The sequence below is a fragment of the Pelodiscus sinensis genome, chromosome 4, assembly GCF_052426305.1.
Source record: "Pelodiscus sinensis isolate ZL-2025 chromosome 4, ASM5242630v1, whole genome shotgun sequence".
Classification (NCBI taxonomy): domain Eukaryota; kingdom Metazoa; phylum Chordata; order Testudines; family Trionychidae; genus Pelodiscus; species Pelodiscus sinensis.
Window position 1 is genome coordinate 14,992,930 of NC_143055.1, and position 25,257 is coordinate 15,018,186.

The 25,257-nt window shown below is 40.5% G+C and overlaps 1 protein-coding gene across 2 annotated transcripts; it reads right to left on the reverse strand.

Moving 5' to 3' along the window:
* Nucleotides 1–332: 332 nt before the first annotated feature.
* SPON2 (spondin 2) lies at nucleotides 333–20,271 on the reverse strand. 2 transcript variants are annotated; one of them, XM_075930920.2, is made up of 7 exons: nucleotides 19,905–20,271; nucleotides 8,782–8,845; nucleotides 7,856–8,075; nucleotides 7,281–7,504; nucleotides 6,762–6,953; nucleotides 5,468–5,642; nucleotides 333–1,420 (listed from the first exon to the last, which is right to left on the reverse strand). In XM_075930920.2, exons 3-7 carry the CDS (start codon nucleotides 8,070–8,072, stop codon nucleotides 1,206–1,208), a joined length of 1,023 nt encoding a protein of 340 aa, XP_075787035.2. In that variant the 5' UTR covers nucleotides 8,073–8,075; nucleotides 8,782–8,845; nucleotides 19,905–20,271; the 3' UTR covers nucleotides 333–1,205. The 2 variants fall into 2 exon arrangements, with proteins under 2 accessions (XP_075787035.2, XP_014430158.3); XM_014574672.4 differs by lacking the exon at nucleotides 19,905–20,271 and having other exon boundaries at nucleotides 8,782–8,964.
* Between the last annotated feature and the right edge of the window lie 4,986 nt (nucleotides 20,272–25,257).

The window sequence follows — 25,257 nt, forward strand, 5'->3', positions numbered from 1 at the left end:
TCAGCAGAGGCTGAATCAGGACGCTTGGGGCAGAGCAGCTTGGGTGCTGCTGGGTTGGTCCAGCGGCAGCGCTACTGGACCAACCCAGCAGCACCCCAGCTGCTCTGTCCCAGGTGTCCCCAAGTCAGCCGCTGCTGAAACTGACCAGTGGCTGACTACAGGAAGCCCCTGCCCCGGGCTTCCTGGAATCAGCCGCTGATCAGTTTCAGCAGCAGCTGACTTGGGGATGCCTGGGGTTCTTAAGTTGAATCTGTATGTAAGTCAGAACTGGTGTCCAGATTCAGCCACTGTTGAAACTGATCGGTTTCAGCAGTGGCTGAATCTGGACGCCAGTTCCGACTTACATACAGATTCAACTTAAGAACAAACCTACAGTCCCTATCTTGTACGTAACCCGGGGACTGCCTGTACATAGAAAATGGCATAATTTATATTCAGCTGAACAGATTTTACATTTTTTCACTAATTATTTCCCAGTCAGTTTACTTGTGGAAGTATCCATGCCAAAGATCAGTAAATTTTTTTAATCTGAAAAGTGATTCAGCTCTAGTGAGTTTAGTAGCTAATATACAAACTTTAGATTGCTTATATGAAACTTGTGGGGTAAGTATTTTTGTAGTTGGCATTTTTCCTGTTTGAGGAAAAATGAACTTCCTGGTCTGCATGCATAGGATTCAAGACAAGCCTAGTCAATTATTTTATTATCCTAACCATGTTACAATATCTGATAACTGTGGTTTATATAAGTATTTTCTAAAGAAATGTACCCAATTAAACATAATTAAAAGAAGTCAACATAAATGCCAATAAATTAAAATAAAACATAATTTACAGCAACATAATAATTAGCTTTATAGGTATAAATAAACCATATTACATCTACAAATTCTAATATTCAAGATTGTATGTGATAAGCTAGATTGAATTAAAAAGATTTGTTGACATAAATGAACTGCACAGTAAGTCCAATTTTTTTCTACCACTAGATGGTACTGTAAGAACTTACACAATGTTTGTAGGAAGGAAAGTTCTGTGGAATTGTTGGACTAAAATTAACTAATACAACAAGAAAGTCTTAAATCAAAGGGCAGAATCAGCATCCAGTCTAATTAAATATTTCAATAAAACATTATGACATACCTGGAATATAAGGAATAGTGACTGACATGGAGTTTAGATTCAACTAATTCTAACCTTCATTTAAATTATTGTCTAGTCTGTATTCCACTGGCAAGGATATTTCCAACACAATTGTCTGGCTCACATTCTGTTTCTTCATCCAGGTTTGGACAAGGAGTTCCATTATTAGCAGGTTGAAGGCGTACATAACGAGTTCTGGTTTTGGTTCCTATCTTGCCACAAGTACCTCTGCAAAGACCCCAGGAAGACCACAGTGATATCTCACAGTCCAGTGGTGTTTCTGTAACATATATAATAAGAGGTGATTTGATAGAAATATGTCCTTATGGCAAACACATAGTTGGCAAAATGTACAAAACTATAATCAAATTGTCCTTCCTCATACAAATATAAGGCTGAAGTTTGGTTTGCTACATGAAGAATTTCAGTTTCATTACTGATGATATTAAAAAGAACTACTTAAATATGCAGAATTAACATGATTTGAATTTTACATTCCTGTAATAAAAGCCATACAAAGTCTAGTAAATAGACATCTGTTTTTGGTTCCTGAAAAGGTAGACTTTTTTTACTGTAATATACAGGTTGTCTGAGGTACTACAGGTTGGATATGGAATAATATTTATTTGAAAATTTAAAATATTCCTTTAGTGAAAAAATGAAAAATGCGCATGCTCTGAAAATAAAATTGTATTTTACTGTACTCTCATAACTAATAACTCATTTGTCCTTGCATAGCTTCCTGGATAAGACCAGGACTAAGATTTATATAAAATTTCTTTATATACTCTGGGTCTTCTTTGTGTATATTCTTCCTATTCATTTCTTTTTCCATTTAACTCCTATTCTATTCTTCCTCATAAATTCAGAAAGTGCTAGTTCCTTTTATGGCTAAACTGTGGTTAGTTTTTGGTAAGAAAAGATAAAACACCTTTTTTACACAAAGTCTTCCCTTTTGCCAGTAATATATATGAAGTATTTTAATACTAAAATGTACTTATTACAACCAAATAAGTTAGAAGTTCTGTAAACTGCATATAACTAACAGAAATGTGGCTGGGGGGAATACGCCTGTAGTCATGGATCCCTATGGACCTTGAGTGGATGGGGAACAGGGTTTGACCTTTGATAATTAAATCTTTCCTTATGTCTGTGAAGTAAGTTTTTATATGGATTATGTTTCTGATATATACACAGAGTGGGGACTTCTGACTACAATTACAATTAATTTCTCTGATTCAGTATGTGTGACTCTTCTAATTATATTTTATAATATACCTTGATTTACTAACATTTTTAATGGAGTGTAGACACATGGACTTCTGTAGAAAGCTTAAAACAACTTTTAATATGACTAAACAATTACTATTAACTCATCAAATGTATTACAAATATACTACATATCCTGTTATAGTTTGGTACTATTTGCTGTATCAGCTATGGGGATGCCCAGTACAGTCTCGGAACACTTCTGGGGTGAGCTGGGGGAAAATGCGGAGGGGGGGTTTAACCTACACTGAGGCACATTAATTTTGTGGGGAAGTTAAAACAGCATGTTGCTCTAGATAGCACTTCTAGTTACTCATGTTTAAGGGGAATTAAATAAAAAAATCAAATAAAAAAATGTTCTAAAAGTGCCATATTGGCTGGGTTTCGACTCTTGGATCGTAAACTTCCAGGACCAGACAAACCCAGCGTTCTCAGACTAGGGAGCCAAGAGTGAGATGACTACATGATATCTTCAAAGTAGTACACTAAAGACCAAGTTCAGGAAACACTTACTCATGTCATCTGAAGAAGTGGGTTGTGCTCACAAAAGCTCAATCTACCTGTTTTGTTAGCCTTTAAGGTGCTTCTAGACTATTCAGTGTTTTTAAAGTTTTTCTAGTTTCATACTAACTCAGCTACCCCTCGGAAGCTTTTGAACATGTTTCAAAACCATGCCAAGTAAGAGAAGCACTTAAATACATATGTAAACTCCTTTCCTAAATAGGAGCCAGACTAAGTAGTAATCCCTTCTCAAATGCTATTATTCTATATGTAATTTGTATCACCCAATTTGAATGATGGTTGGTCAGCTCTTGTTTACTGAGAACATTTTAAAAATATTAAATTTCATAAATGTATAAGTCAGACATCCTATCCATGGGAAGTTAAGTATTTTAAAATTTATCAATGGTGAGTGTGGCTGGGTCTTCCGGGCAGTAGGGTGGCCTAGTGGTTGGGTCTCAGAGTTCGCTGGTGGCAAAAGGGTGTTTAAGTCCCTGCCATTGGGGCCCCGGCTTAGGAAACCCAGCCTCTTATCAGAGTGCTTAAGTTTTCCCCTCTTCAGTGTGGGTTCCTCGTAGGTTATTCTCCATTCCACCACGGGGAGCGGTTGGAGACTTACGTACTCCTGTGGCTGACCCAGTAGACGGCTCTGGCTCAGGTCCTGTAGACAGCAGAACCAACTCTTTCCTTTTATACTGTTGCCAGGCCTGGCATTGGCTGCAGGTAAAATGGGGTGGGACTGGTTGGGCAAAAAAGCTTTGTTTAGTCCCTGAACTGTCAGGCCCTCCTCTGACTCCCTCACAGTGAGGAAATTTGAGAAGCCTATCTTAGGTCTAAACTCCTGGCAAAGTGTCAGTAAGGCTACATCTAGACTGCAGGCTTCTTTCAGAAGAGATCTTCCCAAAAAACTTCTTTCAAAAAAGAGCATCCACACAGCCAAAGCGATCTGCTTTTTCAAAAGATGGGCGCTATCTCTCATTTAAGCTGTGATTACTATGGACAGAGTGGCCATCAGGACATCTGTACTTTTTCCTCTTTCCTCTTCTTTCAAAAGAACTCCCTCTTCCCTGTCCACACACACTTTTTTTCCCGAAAGAGCTCTTTCAGAAACAGGCTTCTTCCTCATAGAAACAGGTTTACCAATGTCAGAAAATCCTCTCTGTTTTTTCTATTTTTTTCCGAAAGATAGCGATTGCAGTGTGGACTTAAGTGAAGTTTTTCTGAAAAAACTGTAGTGTTGACATAGCCTAAGTAAGTCAAATCAGTGACTCTTCATGTACCTGAGCAATAACATTCATTGACCATTTTTAAAATGAATACTGGGATGGGATAAATATGTTATTATTGTCTGAAATTCAATTTGGCTTCACTTCAGCATTTCAATAGAAATTTCAAGCTTTTCTCATGTATTTTGTTCTGTAGAGGTCAGTTGCTATCATAATTCTATTTAAGTCAGTGAACTAAATTCATTTTTCTTATTTTATATAAATATCAAAATAATTTTTACCCAAGGGTATGTCTACACTTGCTCTCTATCTCAAAATAGGGATGCAAATGTAGTGTATCGAAATTGCTAATGAAGCACAGGATTTAAATATCCCATGCTTAATTAGCATAATTGCGTCCAGCCGCCATTTTGAAATCACATTATTGCGAAATAAAACGCCCTATGTAGCAGCATTATTTCGAGAGAAAATCTCTCTCAAAATAACTGTTACTCCTCATACAATGAGGTTTAACAGTTATTTCAAGAGATCTCGAAATAATGTTGCTACACAGGGTGGGTTTTTTTCGCAATAATGCGATTTCAAAGTGGTGGCCGGACGAGATTATGGTAATTAAGCACAGTAATTTTAAATCCCACGCTTCATTAGAAAGTGTAGACATACCCTCAGAGAATACAATATGATCCCTTTGCTCCATTATCTAAAAACTCACAGGAAGAACTTTCTTTAGTAGTTTCCCAGATTCGGGAGCAGGGAGTGTGAAAGAATATCTCTTTCACTTAAAATGATGGCTCTGTGGAAGTTCTATGGCTTGAACAAACCATGCTATGGATCTAAGCTAAACCTGTGTCTCCCTGGCCACACATAAAGGCTTTTTCTACATGTTTCTTTCAGTAACCTCTTCCTATCACATTTGGACTGGTTTATTGCCTGTATTGTTGTTCTGGTCTCTGTCACAGAGTGCTCAATTGTAATCTCACTTCTACTATGTTTACACTTGTATAATTCCACTAGCTATGGTAGAATGACTCACAATTTATGGAAGTTTAAATGATATTAAAATTAGATCCACAGTACAGAGGAATAATTAATGCCCTCATACATAGGAAGGGTATAGAGAATATAATGTTCAGCTGTTATTTGACAGGCCTGAGCAGCACTTTTGTAAAGGAAAAAGTTGCTGCTGATAGCAGTGGTAATATTTTGCATAACCACATTTCTTTTTCCACATATCCTGCCAGATTTGAAGTTTTCTAAAATGTTGCTTCCCTTCTTACTGCTCAGTAAATGGGAACAAAAGGGACAAGCTGATGAAAGTACCAACCACTTACTTGAGACAGAGTCATCTATTTCATTGCCTATTGCAGTCAGGTTTTGCTGAGGATCAGAAAGACCCAGTTGGTTTCTTTTAAGTTTTACAAAAGTTACTCGAGAAATAGGTGGCAAACTTTTCAGCTTCGGATAATAAAACGAGTTTGCTGGGTGACTTGGAGAGGAACAAGTGATCTAGGAATTAAAAACAAAAGGAAGTTTAATGTAATAGTATTGCCATATCTTAATTATGCTTCTGGATGAGAAAAATGCATGTGAAGTGGGGGTGCACAGTCTTTATGTACCAAAGCCCCACAAAAAGCTGTGTTTTCTTCTCATAAAGATAATCCCATTAACTTTTGTGGAAAGGATTCTGGGACTGAGATCACACAAGAAATTATGGCTGGTTTTGGATGGAGATACTGGATGGAGTGTAGTCAGAGCGCACAATAATGCTAGGAGCATGCTGACAGAGGACACAAGAACTGCTAGGAAAAGAATGTTGGCAGTGGTAAGGTTCCTGACTGAGGCATGATAGGTGCTGCAGCAGAGGTGGTATAAGGACTCATTGAGGGTTGTGCTTCAGCTTCTCTGTTCTTTCCCCCTCCTGCAAGTACTTCATTCTGCTATGGGAAAACACTTCTTAAACCCAAGAAGGAGCAGGCTGAAGACTGACAGTATTAAGAAATGTAGGGTTCAGGTAGTCCATTTTCTAGCCACATTTAAATAACAGCTCACTGAAAGAGTGTACAGGGTAGGCTGAGCATGGAAGTGACAGAAAGGACTTGGAGCAGGAGAAGGGCAGTAGCCACAGAAAAAAGTTTGAGCAAAATTTCCTCTTCCTTTCCATTAGCTCATTTCCCTTACATGCTAACAGCTCCCAGGTTTTGGCAATTCTCTCAGAAAATTTCCCCTCCCTTCCCAGCCCATATGGCAGCAGCAATTCCCAGAGATTCCCTGACACAGGGAAATATCTGGCTTTTTTAAAATAAAAAAGCCTAAAAAGAATGTATGCCTGTTTTTACAGAATTTTAGATGACAATACAAAATAAAAGTATTATAAATCCTAGATATAAAAAAAAAATTCTAGCCAAATGCATTTGCAAATGCGCAGAGAAAATGACATCAGCCGAACAACTGCTAAATGCGTTCGCGCTGGAGTTACCTGATAAATCAGAAATCCAGATACAGTACGAAATACTAAAATAAGTTTTGTTCATGTTGTAATTTCAGAACAGTTATTTTAAAAAATAATCATAAGATACTGATATGACATAATACATATGCATGTGTATACAAAATACATACACTTACCTCTGTAACAGTGTCCTGTGGAATAGTGGCAAAGTTTGGTGAGGAAAACGTGAAACCACTGTCTGTTCCAGCATCATAGGGAAAAAGTTCTACAGTTTCTTGTTCTTTCCAATGATCTCCTTCACATAGATTTAGGCTGTCAACACCCACAAACCAATCAGGGCTAGGCACAATTCGTACAACAAAAGAAACCTAGGAAGTAAAAGAAAAACATAATAAAAATTAACTGTAACTGTAACGGGTATGGGTAGCAGGAATTTCTGGGTCTGATTTCTAGTGAGTATAGCAATGGATCAGTCGTATTCATGACAATTCTATTTTAGTGTTTTTAAAAGAAAATATTAAAGTTCACTTTTTATTTGATATTATGTTAATAAAGTTCTTTAAAACTGGATTATCTTAGCAATACTTTGCATTATATTGACAGTTATCAGTGACATTTCAAATATTATCTGCTTTTGCATCTGCTGGTATAAAGCGATTAAGTGACCCTTAAAATGAAAATGTAAATGTACATACTAAGGAGTGTCTTGAATGTGCTTCTAATTCCGTGAAGGTCTGTCCTGTACCACTGGTAATGGCAGGAGCTGAGAAGATTCCGTGCACACTTTGCATTTTTTCTCCAGCTGCGTCTATTTCCTTCATTAATGTCCATGCTTCACCCTTTTCAGCAAAATCACGCATACCATTGCTGGCATATTCATCTTTTTTCCACATGTTATAGTCAGAACTATGGGTAACACCTATTGAAGGGAACACATTGCACAACATAAAAGTCTGCTTTGGTTTATCTTAATTTCAGAAGTTTCTCTGCTTTATGCTGGATGTAGAACAATTTGGGCATTAACATTTAGGATTTTCTAAAACTTTTAACTTACACTTTTTACTTCAGCGGCAGCCAATTGAAAACAGTTGTAGATTCTGTAAGTATTTCGGATGCTGCAAGTTTTCTGCATGTCACTGTTTATCTGTCAAGCTACATTAGTTTTGACTTACATTTTACTAAAGGGAATCATCAAAAGGGAATTAACACACAAAAAATCACAACTATAGAGAGTTTTATTTTGTCTTGACACTATACACACTTCACTTACCTAGCAAGGATGACCACTGTGCTGGAGGCCTATAAAGGGGATACTGCTTAGGGAAAGCAGCCTCACTCCATTTCCCTACAAAGACTATGCTGTACTTAGCAACTTCCTCTGCTGTGCAAACAGAATCATCACCCACAGGCAGACAGCTGGTATAGCCTAAAATTGTTATAAGCAGTGTCCAGATACAGGAACTGTAGCCAGGCATCAGGTTTTCCATTTTCTTACACATGGAAAGAAAAAAAGTGTTCATGTTAGCCTTATTAGTCACGGTAGAATCAAAACTGAGTAACTGTAATCCAGTGAAATTTAATCTAGCATAAGTTTTGAACTAAAAGAAAATACACATCCAAAGCATTTAAAAACTAAATGAATCCAAGAAAATATAGGACTTTCAGAGTTAAAGTTTCCATGCAGTATGTTACAAAGCTGTAAATCTATCTAGGACAACTGTTTAAAATGGAAAATAATAATAAGAAGAAAATCTTAAATTTATTCATGGTAATGAGTTAGAGGAAATATGTTTTTGATTTTCTTTTAAATCTTATTTGAAGCACATCTTGAATTAATTAGGCCAGTAAATGTTTCTGTAAAACATTAATGGTATATTTATTGTTTTAGAGATAAAATTATATGTTATTTTGCCATGCTTTATTTAATTTAAAAGTTGAAGCAGAATTTTTAGAACACAGATTTAAAGTCAAATACATTACAAATGTAATATATTACTTTGCTATCATATTTTCTATGAAAAAAATATTTAAAAATTAAAACATAATGGCAAACATTTTTGCATCAGACGGAAATTCAGTTGTTTAAAATCCTGCTTTTTAAATGCTTTTTGTCTTTAAAAAAAACTGCACAAACACAATTGAAGCACTTTTAGTTGTATAATACATTAATGTATTCAAACAGTTTTGAGTACTCACTAAATATTTCCTCTGGAGCCCAGATACGGTGAGAGCACCTGCTTTTGCTGGCAGCTGAGCTGTTCTGCAAGAGAGGACAGTAGGAGTCTTGCTATTTATGCCTGAAGAGAGTCCCTTTGGTCCAAGAGTTATTGTAACCTTTAGACATTCCAGTTCAACAAAATTAATTCCATGCTCATGCCTGATTTTTTTTTTATGGATTACCAGAGAATCTTCTATATGCTTGTTATTTCTATTGGAAAACTGATACTGACTACAGACAGATTTTTTATTTAAACTTAGATTATTACCAAAACCTTAGGTTTTTCAGTGACTGTACATCTCTACATCTTATTAAAGCTTCTAAGCTATAAAAATGAATGGATTCCAAAACTAAAATTCTTCTGGTGGAAATGTTTTAAACGAGAAGCATATTTTCATGTAAGTTTTATTGCTTGACAGATGCTCCTTCAAAACATTTACTGAGAGCGCTCTCACTCTCACATACCATATGTACATGTTCAAATAAGAAGGTGAAAACAGCTAAACAAACCCAGGGAAAGAGATTTAAATAATTTTATATAGTCACACATATCCACACTGCAAACACAAGTTAATTTAAAATAGCACAGTATATATCATTGTGGTCAATAATAGTGTACACTGTGTGATGAAATGGCTCTGTAATATTGTAGTTTATTTGGAAGGAGTGGTTTTTGAAGCATCAAGATTTTTTTTAGCTGAGTGTCTACTCTTCAAAGTAAAAATCCTAGAGAACAATTTTAGTAGTAGTTAAACGATGCACATTCTGTAGTGAAGTACACATACTCACATCACTAAATGAATTTTTTTTCTATGCAAAAAGCTATAAACACCATGTACAGTTAAATTAATACTAAATTTTAATTCTTTCCCCACTGCTTTTCCAAATGTCCTTAGGGAAAAGGACTTGGTAGAATGCCTGGAAGCATAACAAATCCTACTGTGGCTGATCAACAAGAGAAGTAAGTTCAAGAGTCAAGTACAGATAATGAAAAATGCCTTTCCAGGAGATGTTCTCATTGAAATTGTGGGATACCTAGCTTGAGCATTTCCTGTGATCACAAGCATTATAGCAAGGTACCAAGTTAATCAATTTCTTATGTAGCAAAACCCCAAGTTATTATGGATTTATAGGAGGCTAGCAGATAGCCAGTTTTAACTAAATGGCATTACTAAAACTAGGGACAGTTTGTCCCTTCCAGGGAAAATCCATGGGAGTTGAGGAAAACTGAGATTTATTATATCATTAAGTTTACCAAGATTATTCTGCCTAAGGAGTGGTGTTTGTAAGAACACAGCTTATCAGTGGAGGTATCAGCCACCAGTACATACAATTCCTTAATATGTAGATGGATTTAAAGAAATTAACTGGAGTCTAGGGCCATCTGTGCATGGTGTGATCCAAACACCTCTTGATGTTAATTGGCAGAGGGCACAGCGGTATACAAGAATTACAGGGATCTCCTGGGATCTGGTATTTAAATTCTAGTTCACCAAAGTTTTTCTTTGAGTGATTGCAAATTCGTATTCCACACAGGTAGGCACATGCCTAGCGCACCAAAAGCCAGAAAACTTTGCTGAACAGTATCATTTGGGGAAACACACACCTCATAACCTCTTCCATGACTATTTAAGAGACACACCTCTCCAACCCTTTCAATTCTTTCTCTCCATTTGTGGCTTGAGTCAAAGCATTCAGTATGGTATTCAATCATAGAAATGGAAGGAAACTCTGGAGGTCATTTAGTCAAGTTCCCTGCACTCATGGAGGACTAAATGTTATCTCTAGACCTTCCCAGACAAGTGTTTATCTGAGCTACGCTTAAAAATCTTCAGTGATGGAGATTCCACAAACTCCCTGGGCAATTTATTCCAGGGTTTAGCTCATGTTTTTATTATTACAGTACTTTTACTGTGAATGCATGTGCATAGTTATAATAAGTTATGTAGTACCTTTCGTATTTAGTTAGTAATAAATAAATTAAGTAGAATTCAGCTTGGTGCAATCCTCTCACCAGGTTTTAAACACTGCTTATTGTGTAGGGTAGTTATCCCTAAACACTCTGTACTTATTAAAGAAAAGTGCGTCATTTGCATGCCATTCAGAAAGAGAATACAAGTGTCTAGAGACCTGTGTTTGAAGCAAAACCTTATGGAGCAGGCCATGAAGACCACTTTGGTATTAGGAACTTCCACAGATTCTCTGGCCCCTCAGAGAACTTCAGAACTGGAATGGAAATTGGAATTGGGTCTTGTTCAATAGTGTTGTGGGGTAACAACATACCTTAGGGGGTGGGTATTGGTCTTCTGAGGCCCCTAAAATGGTGCTCAATCCTGCATCCATACAGTTTGGGGAGAGGGTGCTATGCTTCCCATCCATACCTTTAACTTGTCCAGGACATCTCAGTCCAGGATCAAACCACATAATGTGGTGTGGTGGCCCAAGTCTCTAAAAATACCCCTTTCCCACCAGGCAGAATGTCCTGGAGGCCAGAGTCAATAACAATGCAATGAGGAATAGCTGCCAGAGTCAATAGCAACACCCTCTTCTTGAGGGGTAGTGCAGTGAAGTGGCTAGAGTCAAGAGTAAGGCCGACTTCCTGTAGAGCAGTCAGACCCCACAGCCCGAACAAATAGCAACACCCTTTCTCCACAGTGCAGTCAGGCCTGCTGTCCAAAGTCCATAGTACCTCCCACTTCCTATAGGGCAGTCAGGCCCAGCAGCCTGAGGGTATGTCTACATTGCATTCGTCTTCCAAGAGAGGAATGCAAATGCAGACATCCGAAATTGCAAATGAAGCGCAGATTTGAATTTCCCGTGCTTCATTTGCATAATCGCAGACTGCTGCTTTTCCGGAATAGCATCTTTCGAGACAACAAATGCGGTCCCCATGGGGTTATTTTGAGAGAAAACCCTTCCTTCAGAATAATCCTTAAACTCAGGGTATGTCTACACTGCATTCCTCTTTTGAGAGAAGAATGCAAATGAAGCGCAGATTTGAATTTCCTAAATTACTCAGGATTAAGGGTAATTTCGAAAGAAGGGTTTTCTTTCGAAATAACCACGTCTAGACAGCATTTCTTTTTTCAAAATAGGGAATTTTGAAATAGCTCTGGGATGCAATTATGCAAATGAAGTGCAGGAAATTCAAATCCGTGCTTCATTTGCAATTTCACTCAGCTGCATTTGCATGCCTCTCTGGAAAGAGGAATGCAGTGTAGACATACCCCCAGAGGAGTAAGGATTATTTCAAAGGAAGGGTTTTATTTCAAAATAACCCCATGTGGACCACGTTTGTTGTCTCGAAAGACACTATTCCGGAAAAGTGGCAGTCTGCAATTATGCAAATGAAGCACAGGAAATTCAAATCCGCGCTTCATTTGCAATTTTGGGTGTCTGCATCTGCATTCCTCTCTGAGAAGAGGAATGCAATGTAGACATACCCTCAGTAAATAACAATGCCCTTTCTCTACAGTGTGGTCAGGCCTAGTCGCCAGAGTCAATAGTAATGCCCCCTTCCCACAGAGCAGTATGTCCTAGAAGCTAGAGTCAATGGCAATGCCCTTTTCCCACAGGGAAGCATGGCCCAGCAGCCAGAGTCAATATCAACTCCCTCTTCCCTTTGGGCAGTGTGACCTCCTGCCCAGAGTCAATAACCACCCCCTCTTTCTGCAGGGCAGTGTGGCCCAATGGCTGGAGTCATTAGCAATGTCCCCTTCCCATAAGGCAGCATGGCCTAGCATCCAGAGTCACTAACAATGGCCTTCTCCTGCGTGGCAGTAAGGTCTAGTGGCCAAAGTCAATAGTAATGGGTATAGCTTTCCATATGGGCAACGTCTACATTGGCATCCCTTTCCGGAAAAGGGATGCTAATGAGACACTTCGAAATTGCAAATCCGCGGGGGATTTAAATATCCCCCGCGGCATTTGCACTTACATGGCTGCCGCTTTTTTCCGGCTTGGGGATAAGCCAGAGAAAAGCGCCAGTCTAGACCCAATTCTCCGGAAAATAAGCCCTTTTCCGGAGGATTTCTTATTCCTACTTTCAAAAGGGCTTATTTTCTGGAGAATCGCGTCTAGACTGGCGCTTTTCTCCGGCTTATCCCCAAGCCGGAAAAAAGCGGCAGCCATGTAAGTGCAAATGCTGCGGGGGATATTTAAATCCCCCGCGGATTTGCAATTCCGAAGTGTCTCATTAGCATCCCTTTTCCGGAAAGGGATGCCAATGTAGACACAGCCATGGAGTTGGTGAGGATGGAGTGGGGGGACCTGGGCAAAGTTCCCTATGAGCTGTGTGGCTGGGCAGCTGTTTTCTGAGCCCCGCCATGAGGTTCAGAGCTCCCACGCAGACAGGAAGCTCAGATGACTGGTGGAAGAGGGGGTGTCTCTCTAAGCATCAGTTAAACGGAGCTTGAAATGGAGGAGCTTCCAGAGCAGTTAAAGAAGGGAGATAAGGATGGAATAAGTGGTTAGGGGGAGGGGAGGAGAAAGAGGGACAGAAGGCGCATGGGTGTCCAATGTCATAGGCAGGGGAAGGCATTGCCTTCCCAAACGACCAGCCTGGACCTGCCTACTGTAGGCATTCTGGGGATAGAGCATTGCTGCCCCCAGCTGCCCTCTCCATGCTCCGAGGCCAAGAAGGCTGGGGACACATGTCTTCCTTTCCCCTCCATCCCATGCTCTGGGGCTGGAGGCTAGGGACACGTGCCCTCCTCCCTCCCTGTGCTCTAGGGCCTGGAATGCTGGGATGCACACACACTCCCACTCACATTCCCCTCCTTCTGGTGGTGGGGGGTGCACACAGTGCACTGCCCCACCTCTCCATGGTGGGGAAGCAAGGAGGCGGCTTGGCTGCCGCAGGGGGGAGTGGTGCCTCAGCGGAAGGGGTGGGACTGAGGGTGCGGCTTGCCTCTACCAGCCCTACCTTCACTGACCACCCATGGGAGTGAGTGAGTGGGTAATTGGCTGGGGGAGGGGAGAATGGAGAGTCTCATCTGTGCGAGGAGAGAGAGAGAGAGGCAGAAACTCAGCAGTCTCCTCAAGCCTCTTGGGCTGGGTAGGGGGAAGTAACGGGCTGTCTGCACTGATTAGGTGTGGGATAGAAAGGAAGGTTGGGTGCTGGTATTAGGGTTAGATGGAGGCAGGGGGGAGTTTGTTTGTTCTGTGTACTGTGATGAGGTGATGGTGGGGTAGATAATTTGTTTGTGCTATGTGTCTTAACTCCCGCAAGTTTGAGAAGCAGGACTTTATCCCAGATCCCAGCTGGGCTGGGGGGAGCAAATTTCACAGAAGTAGGTAAGGGAAAGTGGGGGGAGACAGGACTAGCATCTGTGCAGTGACATGAAGGCAGGGGCCATTTGTCTGGGGTGCCTGACTCACATACTTCAGTTCTCTCTGTGTAGCTTGGTTGGAGGGAGACGTGAAGGGGCAAGCTGCCTCTATGGGGGTGGGGCGTGCCAGGACATTTGCATGATTACATTTCAAACAAAGTTTATATAGGTATTAATGGCTTAAGGTAAGAAATAAAAAGATTCTTTAAACAGGTTTTTTTGGAGTGTTGCAGATATCTAAAACTCTGATCTTAATGTTAGTTTTAAATCCTATGTTACTAATCAATACATGGTAAATTGTGTTACATTAAGGCCAGATCTTTGCCATGTGGTAGAGCAGTGGTGCGCAACCCGTGGGTCTTGACCCTCCAAGGGGGTTGCATCTGTCTTCCAGGGGGGTTGCAGTGCCAGAACACACACCATTTTAACTTACTGACACTGGAAAGAAGAGTAAAAGGCATTCACTAGGGATTATACAGTGTCTCTGGGGAATTCTTAGGGTGAGGGTGAAACAGAAACCTGTAAAACAGATACAGTTTCTCCTGGTTTGAATCTTTCATTTTCTTGCATCACCAACTCAAAGAGTAGAAGCCCCAGAACAAATTAATATATAGCTTCAGAGTTTAATAGACAGATGCATGTTTCAAAGAACTTGTAAATAAGGTTTCATCCTAGAAAACAACTAGCATCAAATCTAGTACTTGCTACTTTTGACTCATCAGAGCCAGAACTCTACCACAGTGGTACACAACCTTTTTCCCGACGTGACCACCACCAGAAAAAGCACACTACCTCAATATTGGTGTTGCACATAAGAAATTTCAACCCACCCAAAAAGAAAAAACAACTTGCCCAAGGATAGAGAATATTATAGGGAACAATGGAACTGGACCCACCCTCTCCACTACCTTGACAGGGAATCTCTCACCAAAACACGTCAAGCTCCCAGGGTTCAACTCCCCTGAGCTACTTACTATCAGTCTCTCCAGTGTAGTCTTCCCTGGGTCTTTCCTCTGGACTGGGGGCTTCTTTTGTGGTTTGCTGCTGACTTGCCTCTGCATCTTGGTCTGCATGTGGTCCCCGCTCAGGAGTTCCAGTGGCACCCCCTTCCTCTTTGTCAGTCCGCCCACACTGAGCTGTTCCATAGGCCTTTATACCTTGCTTCCAGCTAGTGCATGCCCAGCAGGGCTGTGGGGGTGGGGCCTCCTCAGCCAGATGGACAGGGTTAACCCTTGCTTCCCCAGTGGGATTGGTATACCCTGTCACACATAGCCAGACTGATCCTTGCCAGGGAGAAAAGAGCTTATTTTCCTTCACTGGGCCCACCAAGGAAAAGGAAACAAAACTGATCAGAGCCACTTCACAGCTCAGAGAGATTCGTCCTCCTCTACAAGGATTTTAGGTGTGGTCATGCTCTCCTGAGGCAAACGGCTTCAGCTTTGGGCATTCAGGATGAATTTGTTCAGTAGAATAGCCACAAACTAGTGGACATCATTCAACTGTCAGCAACTTGAAGGGTAGCTCTTCCTCTGAATAAACCTATTTTGGAACCCACAAAGGCCTTTTGGTGTATTTTAGGTTCCTTATTTCCTATAGCAAACTATACAGATGAGTGGTTCTATGTCCTCATGCAGGGGTATGAGTGTGTTTAGTCCCATCTGACTCCTAACTCTCTTGTTGTAACAATGGCAAATCAGAGATTGTGAAAAGGGATGTACAAAAGTTGACATCTAAAAATAAGGTGTCTAAGGGTATGTCTACACTACAACGTTAATTCGAACTAACTTAGTTTGAATTAGTTAATTCAAACTAAGCTAATTTGAACTAATGGATCCAGACTAAAAAACTAGTTTGAATTAGCATTTTGCTAATTCGAACTAGCATGTCCACATTAAGTGGACCCTGAACCGGGCTTAAGGATGGCCAGAAGCAGTGCCTGCAGGGCATCAGAGGAGGACTTAGAGCGTGGAGATGCTGTCTCGGGCTAGCTGAGGACTGTGCTTAAAGGGTCCCGATCCCCACCCCGGACAGACAGTTCTCAGGGGTGCCCCGCTTGCAAAGCAGTCCTGGCTTGGATTGCCCGGACTACCCACACTGGGCACATCACACCACTCAGCCATCAGCCCGGCTGCACTTGCCGCAGGCTGCCATCTGGGGAGAGGGGGCAATTGGGGGGCTGCAGGAGAGCTTCCACCCCCAGAAGCCCGCAGAGCCAGCCCAGTCCTCCCCATCGGGGGCTCGTGCCCCATTCCTCCTTCACCTCCTTCCACTTACCCTTCCCTAGCCCCTCTTCTTGATGTACAAAATAAAGATAACGTGTCTTCCAAAATGGAATCTGTCTTTATTGAACAAAACTGGGGGAGACGGGGAAAAGGGGATGGGAGAGGGGAAGAGAGAGGCTGGGAGAGGGGAGGGCAACTAAAATGATCAGGGGTTGGGAACAGGTCCCATATGAAGAGAGGCTAAAGAGACTGGGACTTTTCAGCTTAGAAAAGAGGAGACGGAGGGGGGACAGGATAGAGGTCTCTAAAACCAGGAATTGGGAGGAGAGGGTGCATACAGAAAAGTTCTTCATTAGTTCCCATAAAGAAGGACTAGAGGACACCAAGGAAAGGAATGGGTAGCAGGCTTCAAACTAGTAACAGAAAGTTCTTCTTCCCAAAGCAAAGAGTCAACCTGTGGACCTCCTTGCTGCAGGAGGCTGTGAAGGCTACAACTAGAACAGAGTTTAAAGGGAAGTGAGATCAAGTCATGGAGGCTGGGTCCATGGAGTGGTATTAGCCAGGGGGTAGGAGTGGTGTCCCTGCCCAAGGTTTGTGGAAGGCTGGAGAGGGATGGCACGAGACAAATGGCTTGGTCACTGTCTTCGGTCCATCCCCTCCAGGGTCCCTAGGGTTGGCCGCTGTCGGCAGACAGGCTACTGGGCTAGATGGACCTTTGGTCTGACCCAGTATGGCCATTGTAAGCTCAGGGCTCAGGGTCGGGGGTCTCAGTGGACCCCCTTGATTCTCTCGCACACCTGCTCCTGGGTGGCCAGGCTGGCAGCTATCCTGCCCTAGACGGCCACTTTCCTGTGCCTAGTGCAGAGATCGTGGACGAGGTCCACGATGTCTGCACTAGCCCAGGCAGGTGCCCGCCTCTTGCGGTCCCGGGCAAGCTCCCGGGAGCCGCCCCCAGGAAGAGAGGGAGGGCTGGGGGGCATCGGGTGGGTGGCTCGATCCGTGCCAGGTGCAGGGTCTGCTGGCTGGGTGCTGACAGGCTTGCACCTGGCACGGGCACCATAGCCAGCCCGTGCCCCTTTAAGGGGTCCGTGGCCGGGAGGGGGGCAGACAAGTTTCCCTAGTGTTGGCCAGAGTGGCCACCAGAGAAACCTGGGGAGGGCTAGCCTCCCACTAGTTCGAATTAAGGGGCTACACACCCCTTAATTCGAACTAGCTAGTTCGAACTAGGCTTAATCCTCGTAAAATGAAGTTTTCCTAGTTCGAACTAAGTGCTCCACTAGTTCAATTTAAATTCGAACTAGCAGAGCGCTAGTGTAGCACCTATTAAAGTTAATTCGAACTCACGTCCATTAGTTCGAATTAACTTTGTAGTGTAGACATACCCTAAGAGGTTAGATTCGACGGGAAGAAAGATTTGTTCTATCTACTCACTATAGATGTGCATTACTAATCAACAGGCTAATTAATAGTGATATGAATTGTCAACATATGACTTCGTAAACTGGGATGCTGTTTCCAAATTTACCTATAGGTTGCTGAAGTTCTTCAGGGAAGAAGTTAAGGCTTTCATTGTGGAAGGTCCTCTAGTTTGATTCTCCTCTCAAAGGCAGTATACCAGTCATCAGCATCCTGACAATATCACCTCCAATAATCCATTATTAGAGTGAAGTATTCTTAATGGGACATCAAAACATAGCTGTCTAGCCTTGATGTAAATCTACTTGGGAGTAACACTGAGGAATAGAAAATATCTGAGCAATAAAGTATATAGGCAATATTAATAACTTCAGATATAAAGGTGATACAAGCAAATGAACAGTTTAATCATAATCATAACTTTTCCTTTGACACCTTATATGACATATTTGGTATATAATTTGTTGCAATTGTATAACAGTGGTAGCAGCCATGATTCACATGGTCATCTTTCTAATACACAGAATCAAATCGGGGACTGACATTTGGTCAATCAGAGGAAAATTCATTCAGTATTAGGTTGTCAGGAGACTCTGCTGACTACAGTTTCTCTGTCTTATTTCCTTAAATAATAATTGGGCCAGGAATAATCAGACTTTCCAGCTTTGTGAAGAAGTATCTAACAATGCCTAGTTCAGCATTCCATAGCTGCAGAAAATTGTAGATTTCAACTCAAGAATAGGGTTTACTCTGTGCGGCTGGAAAGCCACATGTGCTGAATTTCTGTAGGTCAGCAGCTAGGGAAGAAAATTACTGTGGGATAAGAACCTATGCTTGCATTCCTTTTTCAATTTTTACGTCCAATTAAAGAGCAACGGAAGCCTCATGGGAATATTTGAAAATAATCTTCCATTTAGAAACCATTTTCTCTGTACAGAGTATTTTCTTATTTTTTCTTCCCTTTTTTGCATCAAAAGATTTTGTTTCTTAAACTGATGTCCCACACTCCCCAGCATGCCTATCTTAGCCTTTTTTTTATCCTGAGTTATTAAGAGCAAGAGTGTTGGCATACAAGGAGTTTAAGATTTATTTCAATGCAAGACAATGCCTACTGTTTTAACTTACATGTGACCATGCACAGCTTCTGCTCATTCTGGAGGACGAGAGCAGAAATGTTTCAGTTCCTGCTGTCTACATAAGGATTTTCAAGATCAGTGTTGGAAAATATATGATTAAATGTTATGGAGATAATTTCTGACTTTGGTGCCACAATAAAAAACTAGTCATAATTTTAATTCTAAGCAATTAAGTATTTTTAAAAAACAAATCTACAATGGCAATAAAACAAGAAAATAGTGACAGGGGTTTAAAATATCCAGGATAGGTTTGTAAGAATCATCAATATCAAGTCAATGTTTCAGCAATCAATTTATACAAATATGAAAAAACGTCTGAACACATTCAGGCCAATTCTGCCACCAGTTAGCTGGCTGCAGATTACATTAAAAGAGTGAACGTTTTACTTTGATCAAAGCTGAGCCTATGTAATGGGAAGTATAGTTGTACTCCTTATATAATAAGCAACAGGAGGACTGCCAAAAGTAGTGATTATGACCTTTATTATATGACAAAAATAAAGAAACAGGAAATAAATTAGATTTGCAATTTCTTAGTTTTGTTTGCTTGCTAATATCCAAAGCAATCGAATGAGAAATCCATTTGTGATTTTTATCCCTATTCTTGAATTATTGTCACGTATTAAAGATTTACAGGAACAACATCAATTTTGCTGCTGAAGAATATACATGCATCCTTGAAAATGCACATGTTGTTGTAATAAGCCTATAAATATCTAGCATTTCTTTTGTCTTCCAACAGAAACACAAATCTGTATTACTTAAGAGCACTTATACACCCATACCTTCTCTTGTAGTTACCATGGATACACATACTATTATGGATAATCAACAATACCAAAAGGTTTACGTTCTATCCAAGCCCTGGGTAAAAAGTAAAACCTTAACCATTGTGAAGTGAGCAGCAGAATATTTTTGTATGATAAATAGAGGTTTAGTACTAGAGTTTTCTAGGAAGCACCGGTTCCCTTCCTAGTTGTGAATTCTGAATTCTTACCTCGGGGTTGATAACCTTTCAACTGTCTTTGGGGAGGCAGGATTCACCCAGAAATCTTGCCAGTACTGTTATCAGCAACAAGCATTCAGCTTTACCACCAACAGTCTCCTTTGTCAACCACAAAGAGCCCCAGTGCCCATCTAGCATCATCTCCTCGGTAAAATGCAGGACAATGTAGCACTTTACCCTCGGTAACTAATGAGAGACCAACTTGGTGCTCTGGCTGATCCTTAAGCAGTGCAGTGCTGGCTCACCAGGACCACAGTCAGGCTGCTTTCTGGGCCTATTCTCAAGCCTGAATCTTGAGGTTTCAGCCTTCTTCATCCCTCATAAGAATAGCAGTAGCAGCAGCCATTATCACCGCCATCCATACCTCCCCTTCTTCCCAGGAGAGACTGCAAAAGGAAGTCGAGGGGGAGGGAGGGTGCTTTCCACTTCTCTACTCCACCAGTGCCAGGGGCAGAGGTGATGTAGAGGCCAGTTTTTCCTGTTTGCTCATTGCCCTGCCAATCAAGACTCCAGAGACAAGGCCTTTTTTCAGTGCTACTGCTGATCTATGGAGTGACTGTTTCACAATGTTGATTCAAGGAATTCTGTATCAGCTATGATCTAGCAGAACTCTGAAATAAACTGAATGTTTCAATGGCTCCAAAGACGAAGGCTAAAGCTTACAGAGCTGAGTGACAGTATCTCTATACTTTTTTAAAAAAAATGTGCTGTGTTTGAAAGAGTAGAAGAGATGTGCTTCACTCACTTCATTGAAAGAAAGATTTGGACAGATTTCAGAGTGGTTTGCATTGAAACCTTATCAAAGTAACCGGACAGAATACTCTCAAAATTCCATACAGCCGCATAATGTAAACATGAGCTGAAGATTAATAAATTATTTCATATTCATCCTTTCTGGGTTGTACTTGGCAAACAATTTGGTATAAGGAATATTCACTGAACCAGTTAAAGAGCATAATTTTTTTGCGTCGTTTTGTACTTTTTTTTAAATTTGGTTTTCCTTATTCAGCTTTTTCTCTCCACTCTCGTCTCACATTCTCATCTTGCTAATAGAATTTCCTTCTTTCTAATCCTCATATGTTTGTAAATTCACTAGTTGAATCTAAAGCAGGAAAATCATTTCAGGAAGTGTACCAGAGATAATTTTTCACAAAATAATCAGCAGAAAAAAGACAGTTCAAAATGAGTTTGTGGTGACAGATAACACGGCAGGAAACAGTAAGATTATTCTCATAGATAAAGTTGCTGAAGTTAAGTTATTTTTGTAGAAAACTTCTGTTTTATCTTCTAAAAACATCTTCACTGAAATGGAGTAAGCCTCTAGTGTTACATTTTGTACCTCTTTTTCACTACTGAATCTTTATGCAGGGATAAGTAGGTATTAGATAATACCCCTTATACATTAAATATGCTATTTAGTAAAATATTCCAGTCCTTTATTTCTTTGGCACCACTCCACAAGACTTCAAACCTAATCTATATTTCTAATCCAGTCATTATCACACTACATTTCACTTCTGAAAGTCTTCTGCTTTACAGGATAATTAAGTTTGTTGCCATCACTTTTAAAGCCAGTCTTTAATAGTATTGTAGAAGAGAGGGATCAGTATTAAAAAAAAACAAATCAATTTTAGACCTTCAATTATAATGCACTATGAAAAATTAATTGGTATGTGCATAGGCTCAGGATCTGGATCCAAATATAATCTATGCATAAAAGGGGTTTGATTCACCATTGACTATTGACCCTTCTATCTCCCCTCCAAAAATCAAGAGCAATGCAGTGGACAGTGAACCTGGAGTGAGAAAGGTTAGGCTGATCACAGGGGGGCTACATATTTTCCCCCATTAGCTTGATGGAGATGACCCAGAAAAGGTAGATGGGTGTGGGAAGGAGAACCACAGTCCATTGAGTGGAGACATAAATTCCATCCCCTCAGAATGGTTTATGGAAACCCGTGTGGAATTTTCTTCACACCAGCATCCTCCAATATGAATTTTTATGGGACTGGATGACCAAGCCATCTTATCAACACATCTTATCAGCTTCTTTCATATTGATATTCATAATACAGTAATTGAAAGTATTGGCAACAATAGCCAATTGGATTTTTTAGATTGAAATAATCTGCTAATGGAAGGCACATCATGTGAAACATTAAAACTGGACTAAACAAAGTACAAGAGCATAAAAAGAAAAGAAAAGAAAAGAAAAGAAAAGAAAAGAAAAGAAAAGAAAAGAAAAGAAAAGAAAAGAAAAGAAAAGAAAAGAAAAGAAAAGGAAAAGGAAAAGGAAAAGGAAAGAAAAGAAAAGGAAAAGGAAAAGGAAAAGGAAAGAAAAGTTGTCATCAGTGCTTTACTTGGATATAAAAATGATCCAGTATACATTGAGAAAAATTATAGCATTCGTTAATTCTGAACAGAGAGACCAGTTGAATAAGAGTGTGGAGGAACTGTGTTACATTATATATTAAAAAACATGAGACGGTCTTAGAAGTGGTAAACAATAGGAGCAACTACAGTATTGTGTAACAGAAACTAAATACTGTGTCTAATCTTAGTCCAGCATCTTAAGCATAAAAACAAACAACTTGCACTTTTTGAGAAACAAACTGTAGAAAAAAATCCAGCTGCTCTTTGGCTCAGAACAAAACTCAGGGGACCATGAAAAGGAGAAGACATACTTTCTAGGTCATGACTTATGCCAGATATTTATTCCCCCAACCCCAAAATGAAAACATGTATAATTCTGTAATGGAAGAAAAAGCAATGGGCTGCAAAGTTCTTTGTAGCTGTTGATATTGTATTTGCAGAGTTGTTGTAATCAGGTTGGTCCAAGGATATGAGGTTATGTCTATATTACAGAGTTTTTCCCAGATACCAGAGGTATCCCGGAAAAACTCCACTGCATCCAGGGAACGTGTCTGCTCTTCTGACATTCTTCTGATGCGTCTGCTCTTCTGACATTTGTTTCACGAGGAAGAAGGGCTCTTTCAAAAGGAGGTTTTTCCAAAATTTGGCTCAGTGTAGATGGGCCAAATTTTGGAAAAGCCTCTTCCGGAAAAACAATCAGAAAAAGGTATGAAAATTACGGAGCACAATTTGCGTACTTTTTTCTGAAAAAAAAGCTGTAGTGTAGACATAGCCTGAGAGAGTCAAAGTAGGCAAGAGAATATCTTTTACTACACTAGCTAATACCTTCCACCAAGAGAAGTAGAAATCCAGTAAAAAGTATTATCTTGCTTATCTCGTTTCTCTCATTATTGTATTGTATTATATAGTAGAAGACTTACCAAGCATTTCCCAAGTCCAGGGCCAGCCAAAGGCAGCGGGGGCAGTGCAGCCCACTGGTCAGTTTCTATCCAGGGCCAGCCTGGCACAGGAGAGGAGACACACAGGTCTATCACCGGCTTCTTCCCAGGGGGAGGGAGATTCTCATGCTGCTCACCAGCTTCTTTCCAGAGCAAGGTAGGGAGGGCCGCACAGCATGGTGGGTGGCTGCTCCCTGGAGCCAGCCTATCCTGGTGAGGACCATGCATCAGCCAGCAGCTGCTCCCTGGGGGAAGCCCAGGTCTGGGCTGCTCCCCAAGACTTGGTCACTTGCTGGCTCTCTACGGTCATTCATGAATATAACTATCCCTATTATCACACTTTTCCCTTTCTGTCTGATGAGAAACAATCGAATTCCATACACATCCCATTGTCCTGTCACAGCAAAACCTTGACCTGGTTTTATGCTATGATAAGAGAAAGCTACATACCAAATTTGGTGGTCTTAGCTCTTACAATTTAGAAGGAGTTCTTGAACAAGCTCACAGATAGATGCACAGACACTCTACAATACATAGATTTCTTAAATGTGAATAGTCTGAAATACTAACAATTTTGACTAATTTTAACATGGCATTGCCTATTAAAACGATAAAAAAACGGAATTTACCAAAGTGGCTTATGATTAATTGTATTTTCTCTACTTGCAATATATATATAAAACTCACAGAAACTGATGTTAATTTAAATTCTAAATTAAGCTTCAACTGCTGCAGGAATTAGTTCCGATTCTTACTTCTAAGTAATTTCTAAACCAATGTCCCTGTCTTGTGCCAAACTAGATTCTATATTCAGTTACATGGATATATATAAATATCGTTACTTCAGTAGAGGTGTCCAAGGATTGCACCAATGTAACTGTGGTCAGAACCATAGAATCATAGAATACTAGAACTGGAAGGGACCTCAGGAGATCATCAAGTCCTGTCCCCTGCCTTCATTGCAGGACCAAGCAGTCTAGATCATCCCTGATAGATGTCTATCCAAACTGCTCTTAAATACCTCCTGTGATGGAGATTCCAAAACCTCCCTAGGCAATTTATTCCAGTGTTTAACCACCCTGACAGTTAGGAAGTTTTTCCTGATGTCCAACTGAAACCTGCCTTGCTGCAATTTAAGCCCATTGCTTCTTGTCCTATCCTCAGATGCCAAAGAGAATAATTTTTCTCCCTCCTCCTTGTAACACCCCTTAAATACTTGAAAACTGCTATCATGTCCCCCCTCAATCTTCTCTTTTCTAAAATAAAAAAGTCCAGTTCTTTCAGTCTTCCCTCATAGCTCATGTTTTCTAGGCCTTTAATCATTTTTGTTGCTCTTCTCTGAACCTTCTCCAATTTTTCCACATATTTCTTAAAATGTGGTGCCCAGAACTGGACAGAATACTCCAGCTGAGGCCTAATCAGTGCAGAGTAGAGTGGAAGAATGGCTTCTCATGTCTTGCCTGTTGTCTTTCATATGTCATTTAAAATTGAGGTAATATAATCATAGAGACATCAAGAGGTCATCTAGGCTAGTGTCTGCACTTACGGGGAGACTAAGTATTGTCTAGAACATCCCTGACAGGTATTTGTCTAACCAGCTCTTAAAAATCTCCAGTGATGCAGATTCCATAACCTCCCTAAGCAATTTATTACAGTGGTTAACCACCCTGACAGGAAGTTTTTCCTACTGTCCAGCCCGAACTGCCTTGTTTTAATTTAAACCCATTGCTTCTTGGCCAATAGTCAGAAGTTAAGAAGAACAATTTTTCTCCCTCCCCTTTTATGTACTTGTAAAATGTTATCCTGTCCCTTCTCAGATTTCTCTTTTCCAGACTAAATAAATCTAGAGTTTTCTATCTTCCCTCACAGGTCATGTTAACTTTTATCATTTTTGTTGGTTTTCTCTCGACTTTTTCCAATTTGGCTATATCTTTCCTGAAATGTGGTGCCCTGAACTGGACACAAAATTCCATTTGAGGCCTAATCAATGCAGAGTGGAAGAAATACTTCTTTTGGCTTGCTTATGGCACTCC